Source organism: Engystomops pustulosus, chromosome 4, assembly GCF_040894005.1.
Source record: "Engystomops pustulosus chromosome 4, aEngPut4.maternal, whole genome shotgun sequence".
NCBI lineage: Eukaryota > Metazoa > Chordata > Amphibia > Anura > Leptodactylidae > Engystomops > Engystomops pustulosus.
The window spans coordinates 96,317,154-96,334,910 of NC_092414.1; the positions used below are offsets into that span (position 1 = coordinate 96,317,154).

General features: G+C 42.7%; 2 protein-coding genes across 3 annotated transcripts in view; one reads left to right on the forward strand and one right to left on the reverse strand.

The window, feature by feature from the left end:
* Nucleotides 1–4,466: 4,466 nt before the first annotated feature.
* On the reverse strand, nucleotides 4,467–11,325 carry LOC140126870 (mitochondrial inner membrane protease ATP23 homolog). 2 transcript variants are annotated; one of them, XM_072146830.1, is made up of 6 exons: nucleotides 11,011–11,325; nucleotides 10,890–10,935; nucleotides 8,438–8,519; nucleotides 7,493–7,630; nucleotides 6,871–6,954; nucleotides 4,467–5,833 (listed from the first exon to the last, which is right to left on the reverse strand). In XM_072146830.1, exons 1-6 carry the CDS (start codon nucleotides 11,273–11,275, stop codon nucleotides 5,630–5,632), a joined length of 819 nt encoding a protein of 272 aa, XP_072002931.1. In that variant the 5' UTR covers nucleotides 11,276–11,325; the 3' UTR covers nucleotides 4,467–5,629. The 2 variants fall into 2 exon arrangements, with proteins under 2 accessions (XP_072002931.1, XP_072002932.1); XM_072146831.1 differs by having other exon boundaries at nucleotides 11,027–11,166.
* RPAP3 (RNA polymerase II associated protein 3) overlaps nucleotides 11,291–17,757 on the forward strand; it is a 34,253-nt gene continuing 27,786 nt past the window's right edge. The window contains exons 1-4 of the mRNA XM_072146828.1: nucleotides 11,291–11,500; nucleotides 13,387–13,552; nucleotides 14,277–14,420; nucleotides 17,498–17,623. Coding sequence (XP_072002929.1) covers nucleotides 13,400–13,552; nucleotides 14,277–14,420; nucleotides 17,498–17,623 — 423 coding nt within the window. The 5' untranslated portion in view covers nucleotides 11,291–11,500; nucleotides 13,387–13,399. The remainder of the gene's footprint in view (nucleotides 11,501–13,386; nucleotides 13,553–14,276; nucleotides 14,421–17,497; nucleotides 17,624–17,757) is intronic.

Sequence of the window (17,757 nt, forward strand, 5' to 3'; positions counted from 1 at the left end):
GGGGAGTAGGCAGTGTGACAACAAGAGGACATGGGGAGCAGGCAGTGTGAGGACATGGGGAGCAGGCAGTGTGAGAACAGGAGGACATGGGAAGCAGGCTGTGTGAGAACAGGAGGACATGGGGAGCAGGCAGTGTGAGAACAGGACATGGGGAGTAGGCAGTGTGACAACAGGAGGACATGGGAAGCAGGCAGTGTGAGAACAGGAGGACATGAGGAGCATGCAGTGTGAGAACAGGAGGACATGGGGAGCAGGCAGTGTGAGAACAAGAGGACATGGGGAGCAGGCTGTGTGAGAACAAGAGGACATGGGGAGCAGGCAGTGTGACAACAAGAGGACATGGGGAGCAGGCTGTGTGAGAACAAGAGGACATGGGGAGCAGGTAGTGTGAGAACAGGAGGACATGGGGAGTAGGCAGTGTGACAACAAGAGGACATAGGGAACAGGCAGTGTGAGAACAGAAGGACATGGGGAGCAGGCAGTGTGAGAACAGGACATGGGGAGTAGGCAGTGTGCGAACAGGAGGACATGGGGTGCAGGCAGTGTGCGAACAGGAGGACATGGGGAGCAGGCAGTGTGCGAACAGGAGGACATGGGGAGCAGGCAGTGTGACAACAAGAGGACATGGGGAGCAGGCAGTGTGAGAACAGGAGGACATGGGGAGTAGGCAGTGTGACAACAAGAGGACATGGGGAGCAGGCAGTGTGAGAACAGGACATGGGAAGTAGGCAGTGTGAGAACAGGACATGGGGAGTAGGCAGTGTGACAACAAGAGGACATGGGGAGCAGGCAGTGTGAGAACAGGACATGGGGAGTAGGCAGTGTGACAACAAGAGGACATGGGGAGCAGCCAGTTTGCGAAGAAGGACACGGGGAGCAGGCCGTGTAAAAAAGAAGGGGACACGGGGAGCAGGACGTGTAAAAAAGAAGGGGACACCGGGGAGCAGGCCGTGTAAAAAGAAGGGGACACGGGGAGCAGGCCGTGTGAGAAGGAAGATGATAGGGGAAATATTCTGTGTGAGACTAAACACCGGAGATCAAAATTAGAGAACAATGTATGATCACTTTATTTTTATTTTTTTTTTGAAATAATGTCAATTCCATTGATCATGGATTTTTTGTAATGGGTTCACCATACCACTAGAACACTGCTCAGAAAAATTGAATGTGCCGACAACAAAATCACAAAAAAATCCTCAATGCAAATCAAAGCTACAGACTGATCCAACTTTGATGTAATGCCTGTAAAGCAAATAAAAATGAGGCTCAGTATTGTGTGTGGCCTCCACGTGCCTGCATGACCTCCCTACGCCTCAGCATGCTACTGATGAGGTTATGGATGGTCTCCTGAGGGATCTCCTCCCAGACTTGGACTAAAGCATCTGCCAACTCCTTGACAGTCTGTGGTGCAACGTGACTTTGGTGGAAGGAAAAATAATGTCCCAGATGTGCTTAGGAGGAACCCAGAGCCAACCACACCAGCACATGGTCTCAGATAGGGTCAGAGGATCTCATATTGGTACCTAATGGCAGTCAGTCTACTGAGCGCATAAACACCACCCCACATCATTACTGACCCACTGGCAAGCCGGTCATGCTGAAGGATGTTGCAGGCAACAGATCACTATCCATGGCGACTCCAGACTCCTGCTTTCATCTGTGAAGAGCACATGGAGCCAGTAGTGAATCCAAACATGGTGTTCTCAAGTGCCAAGCACAGAGTTGGGCTGTGAGCACCCAGAGTGAAGAATGTATATATTATATCTAGGTGACAGATGTTAACATTGTCTCTCACACTCCTTATTAAAGTGGTTGTCCAGTTCTAAACAAAAATCTATAAGCGGCCCATGGGGGTGGGGCTAGGAAAACAAAAAAAGAACTTACTTACCTTTGCTGGCACTCCCTTTGTCCCACACTGTCTCTAGTCAGTACCATGCCCCTGTTTGTTTACAAAGGAATGTGCTTTGATCCGACAACTTCCAGCTGCCGGCTATAGCATTGAATTTTATGTGTCTGACCTGCAGTAGTGGTCAGGTGGGTGTGCCCTGCCTGGTACAAGTTTTTTTTGTGTGAACCGATTTATTAAGGCTTTGCATTCTTACTCCAGACAAATAAATAAAACTTGCTTTCATCACCAAAATGAACTGTGGACCTCTTTTCTTATGTCTACACAACATCTCCTCTGCAGGTGAGCCTAGTCTTTTGGTTCTTTCTTCTAATGAGAGGTTTGGTCTTTGCAGAGTGGGCCTTTAGTCCAAACGTTCTTAAACATTAAGACACTGTATGACGAGACAAATCCTTACCCTGTTCAGCTCTGAATTGGCAAGCATTTTGAGCGGCAGTGTGGAAACAATTACCTGTGGAGTTTGTAATGTAAAGATGTAATATTCTAAACATCACAAAGACTTGGAACAACCAACTTCTCTTGCTATGGTCGATAGGGTCACCCCTTTGGCCTTCATACAGACAACCTTCAACTGGGAGGGTTTCAGTTACTTTGGAACGGTACACCAATTTTGCAAAGTAAGTGAAGCAAATCTGATGTAACCAACTCAAGCGCTCAGAGCCCAGAACTGAACTCAGCATGTCAGTTCAGTTCCGGGCTCTAAGCATTTGGGCCAGACGTTCCAGTAAGCACACAATGCGAGTTAGTCGCAACAGACTACCTTCATGGTTTTTAGGCCTTAGGCCGCCAGTTTGCCACTTAAGGACTGCTCACTGTTAATGTACATCTTCAAGAAGCTAACAGCATGGGTCACAGGCAGCATCCTCTCCATACATGGCAGGTATTTTCTGTAACATACAGCGGTTACCTGTGGCTAACTGCCGTGATGGATGTTGGTAGTTAACCTGTTAGTTGCCATTGTCAAAGCCAATCATTTCACATAAGCAGCAGCTACACATGGGCATTGCTGGAAAGTTCATCAGGGTTGCTGAGGGGCAAGCTGTGATACAAGAGCTGTATATTCAGTAGAGCTATATTGGATGACAGATCAGACCCATAAATCTGGAAATACCATATTCATGTTGACACACAGGGTGTTTGCGTTGCATTTCCAAAATGCAACATACAGACTTCTGTGATCACCTATTGAAGCAAGATCGTATTAAACTCCATGCAAACGCCATGCGACCTAAAGACTTCTTCACCTATTGAAGTAAGATTGCATTTACATGGCTAAATGTTACTGGGTAAAGTACCTTAGATGACATCACCCTGGTCACATGACATGACATTCTTAATGATATAACAGAACTTTCAAAATACCAACAAAGCCTCTGTTTAAAATATTTGACTCAGTGAGGCACATTTACGTAGAAATTTGGAAACTGCACTAAAAGTGCATTGTCTGTCTACAATGCTGGGTGTGGCCATTCACTAAGATTGTGCGCGAGAAATCATAAATGTGTCACTTCCCCGCCACAGTTCACCATCTTTTTTGTGCTGTACCTCTAACATAGGGCATGCATCACAATTTGCAAGTTAAATACGGCGCTCAGTCCAAATCAGTCGGCCAGTGCATCGGCACCACAAAAGGGTCGCATGCGAACAATAGCGACTTAGACACTTCTTAAATACCTGTGCAAGCCACTTTAGCCTTGAAGAAGGTGCACAGATAAAAGTGCAGCCCAAAGCCCCTAGTAAATGTGCCCAAGTTTTTTTTTTTTTAACTTCTAATGATAAGTAAAGAGCTGTCTGTAGTTGAATATTGGCAGACAGTCCCTAAGCATTTGAGCATAGCTACAAACTATTTTAACATTGCAGTCATGGAAAGGAACCATTTAGGGACGAGGGTAATGTGTTTAATAATATTTTTTTTATTAAGTATTTCTTTTGAGTGGGTCAATTTAAATGGCAGGTTCCTCTTAAGATTGCATCAGATAAAATCAGTTAAAAATATATTTGGAGATGTGTGCTGCATATAAAGATCCAATTCCCACCTATTTTTTTTTTAAAACACGTCTGGTTCTGTCAGAGAACCACAAACCTGACGAAATCTTAAAGATGAGATTCTTATCTAATATGACACTATGGGGGGCATTTATCAAATGCTGGCACATCATGATGTTATCCCTCTTCTCCACTGGAATGGATATATCCCTGCTACTCCCGGCGGCTGGATAATTCTACATCAGGCCTTGTCTGGCGTAGAATTGGGCTATAACCTGTACCAGGAACAGCCCACTCCTCACCCAGGGGGAAACGGCCACAATTCCTGGACGTGTGCCAGAACTTGGAGAGTATATTTCAGTAACTTCTTATACTTTATATCCACCCCATGATGCCCTTAACATTTTAAGGAAAAAATAAATCTATACTGCACTGTTGTATGATTTTTCTGAGGTGGCAAAAAGTGTGTACCCCTGGTTTAGTACATTATGCAAGATTTAGACAATCGGCCATAAAAGCACAGAAAACTGAGGTAGTAATGTTTTCAAGCATAAATAGGCATATATAATATTAATAGAGGTCTATGATTTATTTGTATTGCTGAGAACCTTACACTTTTCTTCTGCTAAAAACATTCATCACAATTTCAAGAATATCAAAAATATATCCAACAGAAGGGGGAAAAAAAAAGACGACAAAACAGAAAGGGGCACACACATTAACATTATGCCTTAAAGAGAACCCGTCAGGCAAAATAACCCCCCTAAACTAAATATATTTTCACAAACTGCCATTAGAGAGCATTGCCTCTATCCCTTCATTGTCCCTCTACATGCCTGTAAACCTAAGCAATGAGGTCCTAAAGCTGTATGCAAATGACCTGTGAAATGTCCAATGAAGCATTAGCATATTCAAGCTGTCCACTCTATTCATGAGTGGGAGGCACAGCCACACCCCCAGTGCATGACTGACAGCCTGTATAATGATGTGAGGCTGTATAATGATGTGCTTCCTGGTGCTGGTGGCCACGCCCCCTGCAGCCGGTGTGTGCATGTGTGTGTGTTTAGGAGAGATACAGCAGCTCCAGGCAGCCATGTTACAGCAGAACATGTCAGATTCATGTGTAGCTGATGTCTGTGTCTCTCACCTGTATATTAGGAGGATGCAGCATGTCAGCAGATGACATACACACACTAGCCATGCTTTACTATACATTACACACAGACATGAGCAGGGGGAGGAGAGGGGAGGGGTAACAGGGGTGACATCACTGCCTCTGACCATGTGACCAGCCTCATTTACATAATAAAGAATAGTAGATAATGATTAATGTATGAAATAACTAGATAATGGCTGTGATGGGATCCTTGTGAGCTGTTCCAACAGGTAGTAGTGACAGGACAAGTGACACAGACCTGATGACAGGTGTCCTTTAAGGACCAATAGTATTCTTTCAAACAGTCATTGAAATGCACTGTTATATACTATTAGCAAAACATAAATCAATTTTATAAATCACAGAATTAAATATAAAAATTAAGAAAAGACATACAATAGGCAAACCTAAATGAAGGATGGCTCAAAATATTCCATAAAGCACTGAGGCTTTTGTGCGCTGCCAAAAAAAAAAATTAATAATAATCGAGAAACGGCTTGAAGTGTGCAGTTCTGATTCATGATTACCATCCCATAACGAGAATCCATTTGTAACCCAAATTATATGCAATTATTAGCAATTCAAAGGTTTGCATAGTATCTTCCTTGGCTTTTAAAATCTCTGTAAGCCATGTCAGCGTCCCTTTTACAATGAGGGATTCGGCCAAATGGTTCATAGTCATTAAAACATGTTACAAACACGTCATCGACAGCCTTTGCTGCTGCTTCTCGGCTGATCTGCCTGACAGCCAGAATAGAGCGGAGGGCTCTGTCTCTCACACAAGCCTGGTAGTGAAATAAGGAAATATAAGGTTAGAACATCATGTTCAATCCATTGCTTTTTTCCTTTACAATATCATTTACTGCAAAAACCCTTATGGTATTAGCTTCCTGTAATAATTGTACTTACTGTATTTTTCGGAATATAAAGGCGCACAAAAAATCCTTTGATTTTCTCAGAAATCAAAGGTGCGCCTTATAGTCCAGTGCGCCTTATATATGAGGCATACTTACAGACAACAGCTGCCTTGAACAGGTCTGCCACCTGCTGGTCATCCATCCTTATAATCTGATGCACCTTATAATCCGGTGCGCCTTATATATGAACCTAGATGTTTAAGCAGGCATTTATTGATGGTGCGCCTTATAATCCGGTGCGCTTTATAATCCGAAAAATACGGTGTTGTTTTCTTGCACTGAGATTCACTAGATTGTGCTGTCCTTTGGATTATATTGATAAATGGAGTGATGTTTACCACAAGATCTTTTATATAGGGCACTGCTAGAAGTGGCAGAGGAAATGCTGAGCAGTGAGTGAGTGTTACAAACAGAAAGAGGGGGGGATGTGGCAGAGTTAAGTATTGGGCTGCCTACTGTGATCTAGAAGGAGAAATGAACGGCAGGGCTGGCTGAAACTGGTAGTTGAAGCTTATTCAGTAGGGAAGAGAGAGTTGAGTTTCTGAATCTCATTCTGACACATTTTACTGAAGAAGAAAGAAGGGAACTCAACTGTTTATAGCCAATAGTAAAAAGGGGGGGGGGATGTGTATGTAGCCATTAATGTTTTCTTAAACACTTCCTCCAACTGCTGCCTTATCTAAGGGCATTATGCAATGACTGGCATGCTGTATTTTGCCTAATAAATGTACAATTTGAAATGCACCGGACACGCTCTTTACTTCAAGTTCAGTGTATTCATGAGCTATGACCTGCCCCCTGCTGCAGATTGGTGCCCTGCCCAATTATTTAGCACAGTGAGAAATCTGTCAGCAAGTACGCCAGATCCGAGAGTACAATAGTTCTTAAACATTTTTGGGACATACCTGATGATGTTGTTTCAAGCCAAAGTTAAACCGACTGATTTCATTACTTAGTGAGCAGTCTCCACTGAGATTGGCCGCTCTGATCTGCCACATAAAGAAAGTATAAATCACACACAGCAGCCATTTTAGTACAAGTGACCTGGTAAGGAGTCTAAAATCTTACAAACTTCCCATTTGCCATAGTTATGGCTCACCTTACTAGTAAAATAAAAATGAGTCTCTGATCTGCCTCCCCTCTCATTTCAGTTGTGAGTAGCTAGTGCAAGCTGTGCAGTACAGTTGCCCTGGCCAGAACAGCCTCATGCATGGCTATGGAAACAGGTCATTATATAAAAATGTATGATCCTGATAACAGGTTCTCTTTAAGGGAATGCATCCCCAATTTTTAAAATAATGCATTTAATTTATTAGTTCTAGATTTTTTCTTGTATCTTCCTTCTCTGATTTTTGGGGCTACCATATTGCCTGAGCTCTAGTCATGTGACCTTGGCACAGCGAGCAGTAGCCGAAAATTAAAACGCAGCAACAAATATATTAAACCAAATGGTCCACAGTGTAGAGTGCTTAGCATGAATAGTGCCTGAAAAAATAGATAGGTATATTCAGAGATAAATCCACTTACCTCAGAGCACGCTAAATGACGGACGTTATTAAACCAATCAACATGTGCACGGCAGTGGTCAAACGCATGAATCAGCTCGTGTGTCACCACACGGTTCATGTGTGACTGGCTGTGGATATTATTCTGACACAACACAATCTGAAAGGAGCACCAACAATATGTTTATTGGAAATATAAAGTATCTAGAAATTAACAATATTTTCCAATTTTATAGGAAAACCCTTAACTGTTTTAATACACATTTTCAGCGAATTGGTCCTTATTTATTGTTAAACCCCCTTTCAGCCTTTTTTCCCCCTATTTTACTTATCAAAAGCCATAAGCTGAAAAAATGCAATGAATTGACAAAAACACACAAAAAAAACCCACAATTTCACCACAACATAATTTTTTTTTTTTTTTTTTTACTTTTTTCACCGTACGTTCCAGAATCACATCACTATTATTCTTTGTATCAGTACAATCAGAGTTAAACCAAATTTATCTAGTGTAGCTGTTTTGCAAAGAAAAGGCCTTGTATGCCATATTCTGACACATGTAACTTTTTCATACCTGAAATGCGTCATTTGTTGCAGGACAAGGTGAAAATTTATTGATACCATTTTGGAAACTGTACAAAGAATTTTTTTTCTTTTAAAATTCAAAAGCTAATTGATAACAAAATGGAAACGTGTTGATTTGGACATTTTTCTTCTGATTATGGAATTTTTATTTTTTAATCGAAAAGGGGATATCTATTGTGGATTTGACCACTGAACTTAAGTTTCTGGCAATTGGTGCCTATACTTGACTGAAGGTGTGTGCTGTATAAAGAGACACCTGCCTTTTATGCAGAGGGCTCAGTCTATAATCCTTCTCCATTCAGGTTAAACAACATGTTTCCATGTGATCTCTAATGTACTAATGACAAAAATGTGTCTAGTAATTGTTGAGCAATTCACTTACTTCAGATGTATCTGCATCAAAGCCTCCACTTACTGATCCGTCACAATCTTCACAAGAAAAATGGCGGTCTATAGAAACTGTACTAAAAAAGACAATGCAATTTGCTTAAACACAAGTACTTTCGCTTGACCAAAATAAATCCATACATTGCAAAACTGTAAAGAGCACTTTAAAGAGAACCCGTCATGCAAAATAACCCCCCTAAACTAAATATATTTTCATAAACTGCCATTAGAGAGCATTGCCTCTATCCCTTCATTGTCCCTCTACATGCCTGTAAACCTAAGCAATGAGGTCCTAAAGCTGTATGCAAATGACCTGTGAAATGTCCAATGAAGCATTAGCATATTCAAGCTGTCCACTCTATTCATGAGTGGGAGGCACAGCCACACCCCCAGTGCTTGACTGACAGCCTGTATAATGATGTGAGGCTGTATAATGATGTGCTTCCTGGTGCTGGTGGCCACGCCCCCTGCAGCCTGTGTGTGCATGTGTGTGTGTTTAGGAGAGATACAGCAGCTCCAGGCAGCCATGTTACAGCAGAACATGTCAGATTCATGTGTAGCTGCTGTCTGTGTCTCTCACCTGTATATTAGGAGGATGCAGCATGTCAGCAGATGCAGTACACACACTAGCCATGCTTTACTATACATTACACACAGACATGAGCAGGGGGAGGAGAGGGGAGGGGGAACAGGAGTGACATCACTGCCTCTGACCATGTGACCAGCCTCATTTACATGATAAAAAATAGATGATTTTACAATGAATAATGTATGAAATGACTAGATAAAGGCTGGGATGGGATCCTTGTGAGCTGCTCCAACAGGAAGAGGTGACAGGACTAGTGGCAGAGACCTGATGACAGGTGTCCTTTAATTATGTACCTATTCCCATTCAAGTGAAGCAGTGTCCAATACATGGGAACATGTTTTACACATCAATAAAGCACTACTTGTTCTACTTTGTCTATAAACATTAAGGCTGCGTTCATATGTGGTATTTACATTTCTTTTGAAACACAATACAAAAGCTGAGGCTATTTGCCTTATCACATTGCTGTTTATATTTGCGATTACAATACACAATGGGGCACATTTACTTACCCGGTCCAGTCGCGATCCAGCGGCGGGTTCTCTGCACTGGATTCGGGTCCGGCCGGGATTTAATAAGGAAGTTCCTCCGCCGTCCACCAGGTGGCGCTGCTGCGCTGAAAAGCATTTTAACGCGCCGGAATTCACCGAGGCCGTCTGAGTGAAGGTAAGCGGGTCCCGAGCGACACATTTGCGGTTCTTAAATGCGGCGGTTTTTCCGAATACGTCGGGTTTTCGTTCGGCCACGCCCCCCGATTTCCGTCGCGCGCATGCCGGCGCCGATGCGCCACAATCCGATCGCGTGCGCCAAAATCCCGGGGCAATTCAGGTACAATCGGCGCAAATCGGAAATATTTGGGTAACACGTCGGGAAAACGCGAATCGGGCCCTTAGTAAATGACCCCCAATGTGTTAACAAAAGGTAATTAGGCAAATTTCCTCTTGTATTGTTTTTCTAAATGAAAAGTCAACTCCACATGTGAACGCAGCCTAAATGGTAATTTATGGATCCGTTTATTGATCACTTTTTCTTAGGAAAGCTGATCAATGGGTGTGACATCCACCCAGTCCAGATTGTCTTTATTATGCATCAGACTCAGTGGTGTAAAGTGAAGCTAATGGGCCCCAGTGCAAAGTCTGTACCAGGTCCTCAACTAGAATTTAGTGGTGGTTATAGTACTATTCTGCTCATATGGAAAAGTGACAGGCCCCCCTAAGGCCTGTGGCCCACGTAACATTTTGAACCCGTTTTTGGGCCGTTTTTAAGCAGGCCCTTAAAAAAAATGCATCAGTTTTTGACAGGTGTTACCAATTATCTTAATTAAAACTGGTCAAAAACCCACGCGGACTGCTTAAAAACGAACCAAAAACGGGTTCAATATGCCATTTGTGCCGCCGGCCTTAGGCAGATTACACAAGTCACTTTTTTGGCCCGTTATAAAGCATGCTTTTTCAGTCTGTTTTAAAACGGATGCGTTTTTGAATGTTTACCATGTGTTTGGCTGCTTTTAATCTGTTTTGCAGCCTCCCACACTTCTAGAAATGAAGATAAACAGGTTCAAAGCAGCCAAACACATGGTAAACATTCAAAAACACATCCGTTTTTTAAACAGACTGAAAAAGCATGCTTTAAAAAGGCCCAAAAACATGACTCTTTCAAGTGACGCCCATGCTCAGATTCCAGCTTCGCCCTTGCTCATACTTTATACTATAGCTGATTTTTTTCTGCCATCAGGTTCCGAATTCCTTGTGTTCTCAATCTTTTCATGGGACACTTCCTGTTCCTCACTTTAGGAAGGACCCACTGAACAAAAACTCGGAAAAGCAGGGAATTAATTTGGGGTATAGTTGACACTTACCAACCAGACCTCTTCATGGCGTCTAGAAGGAGCGCGGCATATGGATCTGTGGGATAGTAAATATAGCACTAGTGTACAGCACGTATACACACAGTCTAGCTACATACATGCAGGCACCTACTGCTTGCCATGGCCACCTGCAGCATCCTCTGGCACTTCTGGCTGGCTCCGCTGGATGGCGCTTCCCCCGTTTCCCTGTGGCTCTCCCAGGCCTGCCTGTCCGGGTACAGGGGCTGCTCATGATCGCATTTCTCAGATCTCCCCTCTTCCATTTGTCCTCCTTTCACCTTTACATCTGCCTCACGGATCCATCTGCCCCAGTACAGGAAGCTGCCATCTTGGAACGCCTGCACGTGACGCCGTGACGTCCGGATCGCGGGAGACATTTCCAGCCATTTTCGATTGGGGCAAAACAAAGCCCCAACATTTCCACTTCCGTTGTGCTGTTGTATGTGAGCAGGAGCAGTACACGTGACATGTCGCTGGGGGGCGCTGTTGTATAATTCGGAGATGTAACGTCTGTCTCTATGACTACCATAGAGGCGCGGGGCATGCCGGGAGTCAGTGAATGGGAAGTGATAGTGGAGCAGCGGCGGAGTGCGGAGCTGGAGGTAAGTGGTTGTCATGTGTGCACTTACATCTACCAGGGGTGACATTGCAGAGCATCGGAGGCAGTATCACACTTAGAGGTGTTCTCTCAGTATCCTCCTTAGATAATGGATTGAGGGGTCACATCCATGACAAGCTTTCACCTCTAGATCCCGCTCCCCTGGCAGATGGTAATGCTTAGAAATATCTATGAGAGGGATAATGGGAGAGAAGAAGTAAAAGTACCCCGGTTATATGTGATTGCCGTACTTGTTAGCTGTACACTGCTATTCTGCCAGATGTTACCATATACATGCACTCTCTGCTCAGCCAAGTGTGCGTGTCTGTCACAAGTACAGGGGAATAAACAACTGCTAGACTTCTCTGGTAGTAGCTTATCTTTTGTGGTGACATAGGATCAGCATGATGAAATGCATATATTTACTACACCTGGTGGAGAAGGCAGGAAAATCTACCCATCGATGGTACTTCTGGGGCTTTCCCACATTGGGTGTGTCGGGGCAGACAGGGATGTGAATGCCACATTTACTCTAAACAGTTATGACCTGGCAGAGAGTGCTCTCGGATCTACTAAGAGCTAGTTGTGTCTTATTACATCCGGAACAATGACTGGTATTTAAAATTTCAGTCTACATAAATCAGAATGTCTGATCCCTCTTTCCCATGAAATCTTCATTTAAAGAGTATGAGACACCTAATTGAGATTCACTAAGTATATCCTCCTGTCCTTATCCTGGGTAAAAGTTGCCTGATCTCCCTTCCTTATGACGCACTTATAAGCATGTTCATTGTGAAGCAGTGTTAGGTTAGGTTCACATTATTCCCCCACCGTTGTAAAGATACATCGGAAGGATTCCAAATGTATCCTTAAAATGGAAGGTTAGGATATATTCTACTAGATGCACATACAGTCAGATATGTCATCATGTTCCTCTCTGCCCTCTGATAAGAGGAGAAGGAAAGAAGACTGATGTTCAGTGATGTCACTCTTCTTGTATGGACAGTTACATCACTAGGAACTTCTCATGGCGTATGCTCAGCAGAGGCTGGGGATGGGTCCTATGCAGTGGCACCTGTCTACTATTGGCTACTTTAGCCTGCAGAATGATATAGTGCAGCTTGCTGTGTTTTTTCATCCAGTGTTTCCTGCTGGATAGTAATAATTATTTATATAGCGCCTACAGATTACGCAGCGCTGCACACAGCATGTCAAATAGGTGTGATGTAGGTAAATGGATGTACCTATCTGCCAGCATAAGTCTATGCATGCGTTCAGCGTAGAGCTTTCCTGGTATATAACTTGAACGTATCAAAGAAATCATCAGAGTTTCCTCACAGTTTGGTCAGTGAAAAACTGACAGTTCCCATCTATGTTCTGTCAGATTGTATTTGTTGTGTCTTCAATTTCACGTACATTTTTGATAAGTTCTTGCTGCATTTTTCATGGACATGAAAAAAACGGCTGATTGTGGTCTATTTTTCTGTAGCAATAGATCAGTTAAAAACACATTGCACGTGCATGTATCTCAGTGTGCAATGCATTTCGTCCCCATAGACTTGTAAAGGGTATATTTTTTTTTACGCATGTCACTTAGCTGCATTAAAAAACTTAGCATGCTTTAAAAAAAAAAAAAAAACGCGCATGTCAAGCCCCATTTCCTACAGTTTTGTCAGTTCTCTATCTTATCTTTGGCCGACCTTATTTCCTACAGTCTCTGGCAGAAAACTGCCAGAGACTATAGCTTACATATCCTCCAGGTCAGACCTGGTGACCTCCTTTATTGTTATTTTTGCACATGGTGTGAAAGCAACCCTTAAAAGTCTCTTATTTGTGTATTCTGGGTGGCGAGGAAGACATGGATCTGCATAATGTATGATTATTTTCTAGGCACATCCCCACCATGTCTTCTCCAAGCAAAGCGCTGGAGTTGCAGTTACAAATGAAGCAAAATGCTGAGGAGCTGCAGGACTTTATGCGAGAGCTAGAGAGCTGGGAAAAGGATATAAAAAAGAAAGATGCCAAGCTCAGCAAACAGACAGCTGACGGCGAAGAAGTAAGTGTTTCTGCAATACATGAAAGAAGAACATTGCTGCAGCCAGAAGTCTCATTAACGCCTGTACAAGCGTCACAGATACTAGTGCAGGCAGTTTTACTCCAAATAAGAACTCAGTTTTCTCCTCCCTTCCTCAGTCCTGCTTGCTGCAACTTGCAGATAGAAAGTCATGTGACTGGAGCAGTGTCATTCAGTATTGGTCCCTGATGCTCTGGTCAAATGACCATGCACAGTGTTCGGGAGCTTTGGTAGGTAGGTAGGCCTGTCCCCATGGCACTGTTCGCACATGCACTGTGATAGGGGGCTGATAAACACAGCGGTCATACTGAGCGCTATCCCTGCAGCAATGTGTAACTTCTCTGCATGTTTGTGCATACAGATCACTGATAACAGTGATTCTATCGGATGTTACCACTGGAATACTGTTATATGTGATCTGTATAAAAGAAGAGCAAAAAATACACAACCAAAAAATAAATATAAAAAAAAAGCCGCAAGTTTATCCAATACAGCAATCATCTTGGGTCTGCGGTGTCAGTCATAATCATGTCTGGGGGAGAAGGGTTGTGGCAGCATCAGTCATAGTCTGTAGGTTGTACTTTCTGAGTAAACGGGAAAAAGATTCTGCATCCCTTGTCTAATACATAATCCAAAGTTACTATAATTTCCTCAATTCTGCAACAGTTTAGATCATAAATTACCATAGTATTTTATCTTCCTATAGACCCTTCCACCAATTAGAAACAAAGACTATAGAAAAAAGAAAAAGAGCAGAAGTAAAGTGTCTACGGAAACCAAGAAAAATGAAGAGAACAAAAACCCCAAAAGAAAATTGCATGATTACAACTACTGGGATAAGCTAGATGTGGTGAGAGCTAAGTATAAGAATTCTGTATCTTAGTTGGTATTACACATATTAAAGCCCTTTATGATACCATGCTACATTTATTACTATAATTACCACTATATGTCAAGAATTCTGTTGACTTTTCTATTTGCCTTGTTGCCTGTCTATTTTTTGCTAGTCTTTGCTGGCTTGTCCCATGGATAAATAGTAAGGCAACCTGCACTTGTAGCATTAATTCCACTGCCATTCAGCAAGCATCAATTTCTGTCGGATTTTATGACGCAATTTTAACACACTGGGAGCTGAGCTCAACCCTTGCATGGGAAATATCACATTTTTCCATAATGTTTACATGGGATTTTCATAAATCATATGAATGTCTCGATTAGGCCTCTTAAAGGAAACCTTGCGGTTTTAACACTTTTTAAACTTTATAGCAGAAGCTGCTTCGGCGCTGCAATCGTGCGCACGCAGCCCCGAAGCAGTTTCTGCTATAAAGTTTAAAAAGTGTTAAAACCGCGATACCGCGGTTTTAACACTAACAAAACTAAGCACCGGCACCAGCTCACCCTGAGCTGGTGCTCGGTGTTTACAGCTTACACCGACCATTTGAAATGGTAGGTTTCCATTAAGCTGTGCAGTAATGATTAATTTGTGGGAGTTTGGCAAATGAATGTACATCAGTGGCCAAAGGTATTGGCACCCCTGCAATTCTGTCAGATAATACTCATTTTTTTCCAAAATATGATTGCAATCAGAAATTCTTTGGTATTATTATCTTCATCTAATTTGTCTTCAATGGAAAATCACAAAAAGCCAAATTGGCTATAATTCATAAAAAAGGGGTGGACAAAAGTAGTGACACAGTCTGAAAAATCATGTGATGCTTCTCTAATTTGTGAAATTAACAGCACCTGTAACTTACCCGTGGCACCTAACAGCTGGTGGCAATTATTAAATCACATTTGCAGCCAATTGAAATGGATTAAAGTTGACTCAACCTCTGTCCTGTGTCCTTGTGTGTACCATACTGAGCATGGAGAAAAGAAAGAAACCAAAGAACTGTCTGAGGACTTGAGAATCCAAATTGTGAGGAAGCATGAGCAATCTCAAGGCTACAAGTCCATCTCCAAAGGCCTGAATGTTCCAGTGTCTACCATGCGCAGTGTCATCAAGAAGTGTAAAGCCCATGGCACTGTGGCTAACCTCCCTAGATGAAGAAATGTAAAGCCCATGGCACTGTGGCTAACCCTAGATGAAGAAGTGTAAAGCCCATGGCACTGTGGCTAACCCTAGATGAAGAAGTGTAACGCCCATGGCACTGTGGCTAACCCTAGATGAAGAAGTGTAAAGCCCATGGCACTGTGGCTAACCTCCCTAGATGAAGAAGTGTAAAGCCCATGGCACTGTGGCTAACCTCCCTAGATGAAGTGTAAAGCCCATGGCACTGTGGCTAACCTCCCTAGATGAAGAAGTGTAAAGCCCATGGCACTGTGGCTAACCTCCCTAGATGAAGAAGTGTAAAGCCCATGGCACTGTGGCTAACCTCCCTAGATGAAGAAGTGTAAAGCCCATGGCACTGTGGCTAACCTCCCTAGATGAAGAAGTGTAAAGCCCATGGCACTTTGGCTAACCTCCCTAGATGAGGACAGAAAAGAAAGTGACGGGAGATTTCAACGCAAGATGATGCGGATGGTGGATAAAGAACCTCGGCTAACATCCAAACAAGTTCAAGCTTCCCGGCAGTCCGAGGGTACAACAGTGTCAAGCCGTACTATTTATCTGCGTCTTAATGAAAATGGACTCTATGGTAGGATACCCAAGAAGACCCCACGTTTTACACAGAAACATAAAAAATCCAGCCTGGAGTTTGATAAAACGAGAATGTTCTCTGGTCAGATGAGACAGAAGTAGAGCTTTTTGGAAAAAGACATCATCATAGAAAAAAAGAGGCCTTCAAAGAAAAGAACCGTCCCTACAGTTAAACATGGCAGTGGTTCTCTGATATTTTGGGGTTGCTTTGCTGCCTCTGGCACTGGACTGCTTGACCGTGTGCATGGCATTATGAAGTCTGAAGACTACCAACAAATTTTGCAGCATAATGTTGGGCCCAGTGTGAGAAAACTTTGTCTCCCTCAGAGGACAATGACCCAAAACACACTTCAAAAAGCGCTAGAAAATGGTTTGAGAGAAAGTACTGGAGACTTCTAAAGTGTCCGGCACTGAATCCCATAGAACATCTGTGGAGAGATCTCAAAAGACAGTTTGGAGAAGGCCCCTTCAAATCTCTGGGACCCGGAGTAGTTTGCCAAAGAAGAATGGTCTAAAATTCCAGCAGAGCATTGTTAGAAGCTCACTAATGGTTACCGGAAGCAGTTGTTCAGTTATTTTGTGTAAAGGTTGTGCTACCAAGTATTAGGCTGAGGGTGCCAATATTTTTGTCCAGTTGCAGTAAAATATCAATACATTAGTACATCACCAGTCTTCTTTTTCCTGGAAAGTAATCATCATCATAAAGTTCACACTGCACTCCTGGCTGCACTGAGACCATGAACGTACTAGCTGTGCTGTGATGTTTCGGGGGTGACTCCTCATGATGTCTGAGGAAGGAGAAGTCCCCTCTGAAATGTCACAGCACAACTTTTAACAACGACGATTACTTTCCAGGAAAAAGAAGACTGGTGATGTACTAATGTATTGATATTTTATTGCATTTGAAGAATATAAATGAATATTTAAGTTGTTATTGAAGAGTGAGCATCTTCAAGTATAGACCTCTGTTCACACTGCCGCATAAAAGGAGCTACATTTGGATTGTGTTTAATACTTTTGTCCGGCCCATTTTTGGAGTTTTGTGTAAAATGATCAATGATTTGACATGTTTTTCATTCTCTTTTGTGTTTTTTCATTACAAGCAAAATAAATTAAGATATTAATAGCAAAGAATTTGTGATAATACTCGTTTTCTTCCAGACACAATGGCAGGGGTGCTAATACTTTTGGCCACCACTGTACATATCAGTCTATCTGTTTATTTGTACAAGCTGGTTCTTAGAATCTGTATAAAAGGCATATGTATATATCTTATTATGGTGCAGGACAAAGCTTTACAGGAACTAGATAAGGAGGACAACACTAATGAATCAATGTCTGCCGAGTCTGATTCCGGGGATGAAGATGGCATTAGAATCAATACAGAAAAGGCATTGGCAGAAAAAGAAAAGGTACGTGGAATGTATTTTTTATGTTATTTTGCTGTACTCCAGTTTATCTTTTCTTTTCCGTACGGTGGGCTGCTGCTCTGCCCCCTTGTCCGTACGGTGGGCTGCTGCTCTGCCCCCTTGTCCGTACGGTACGT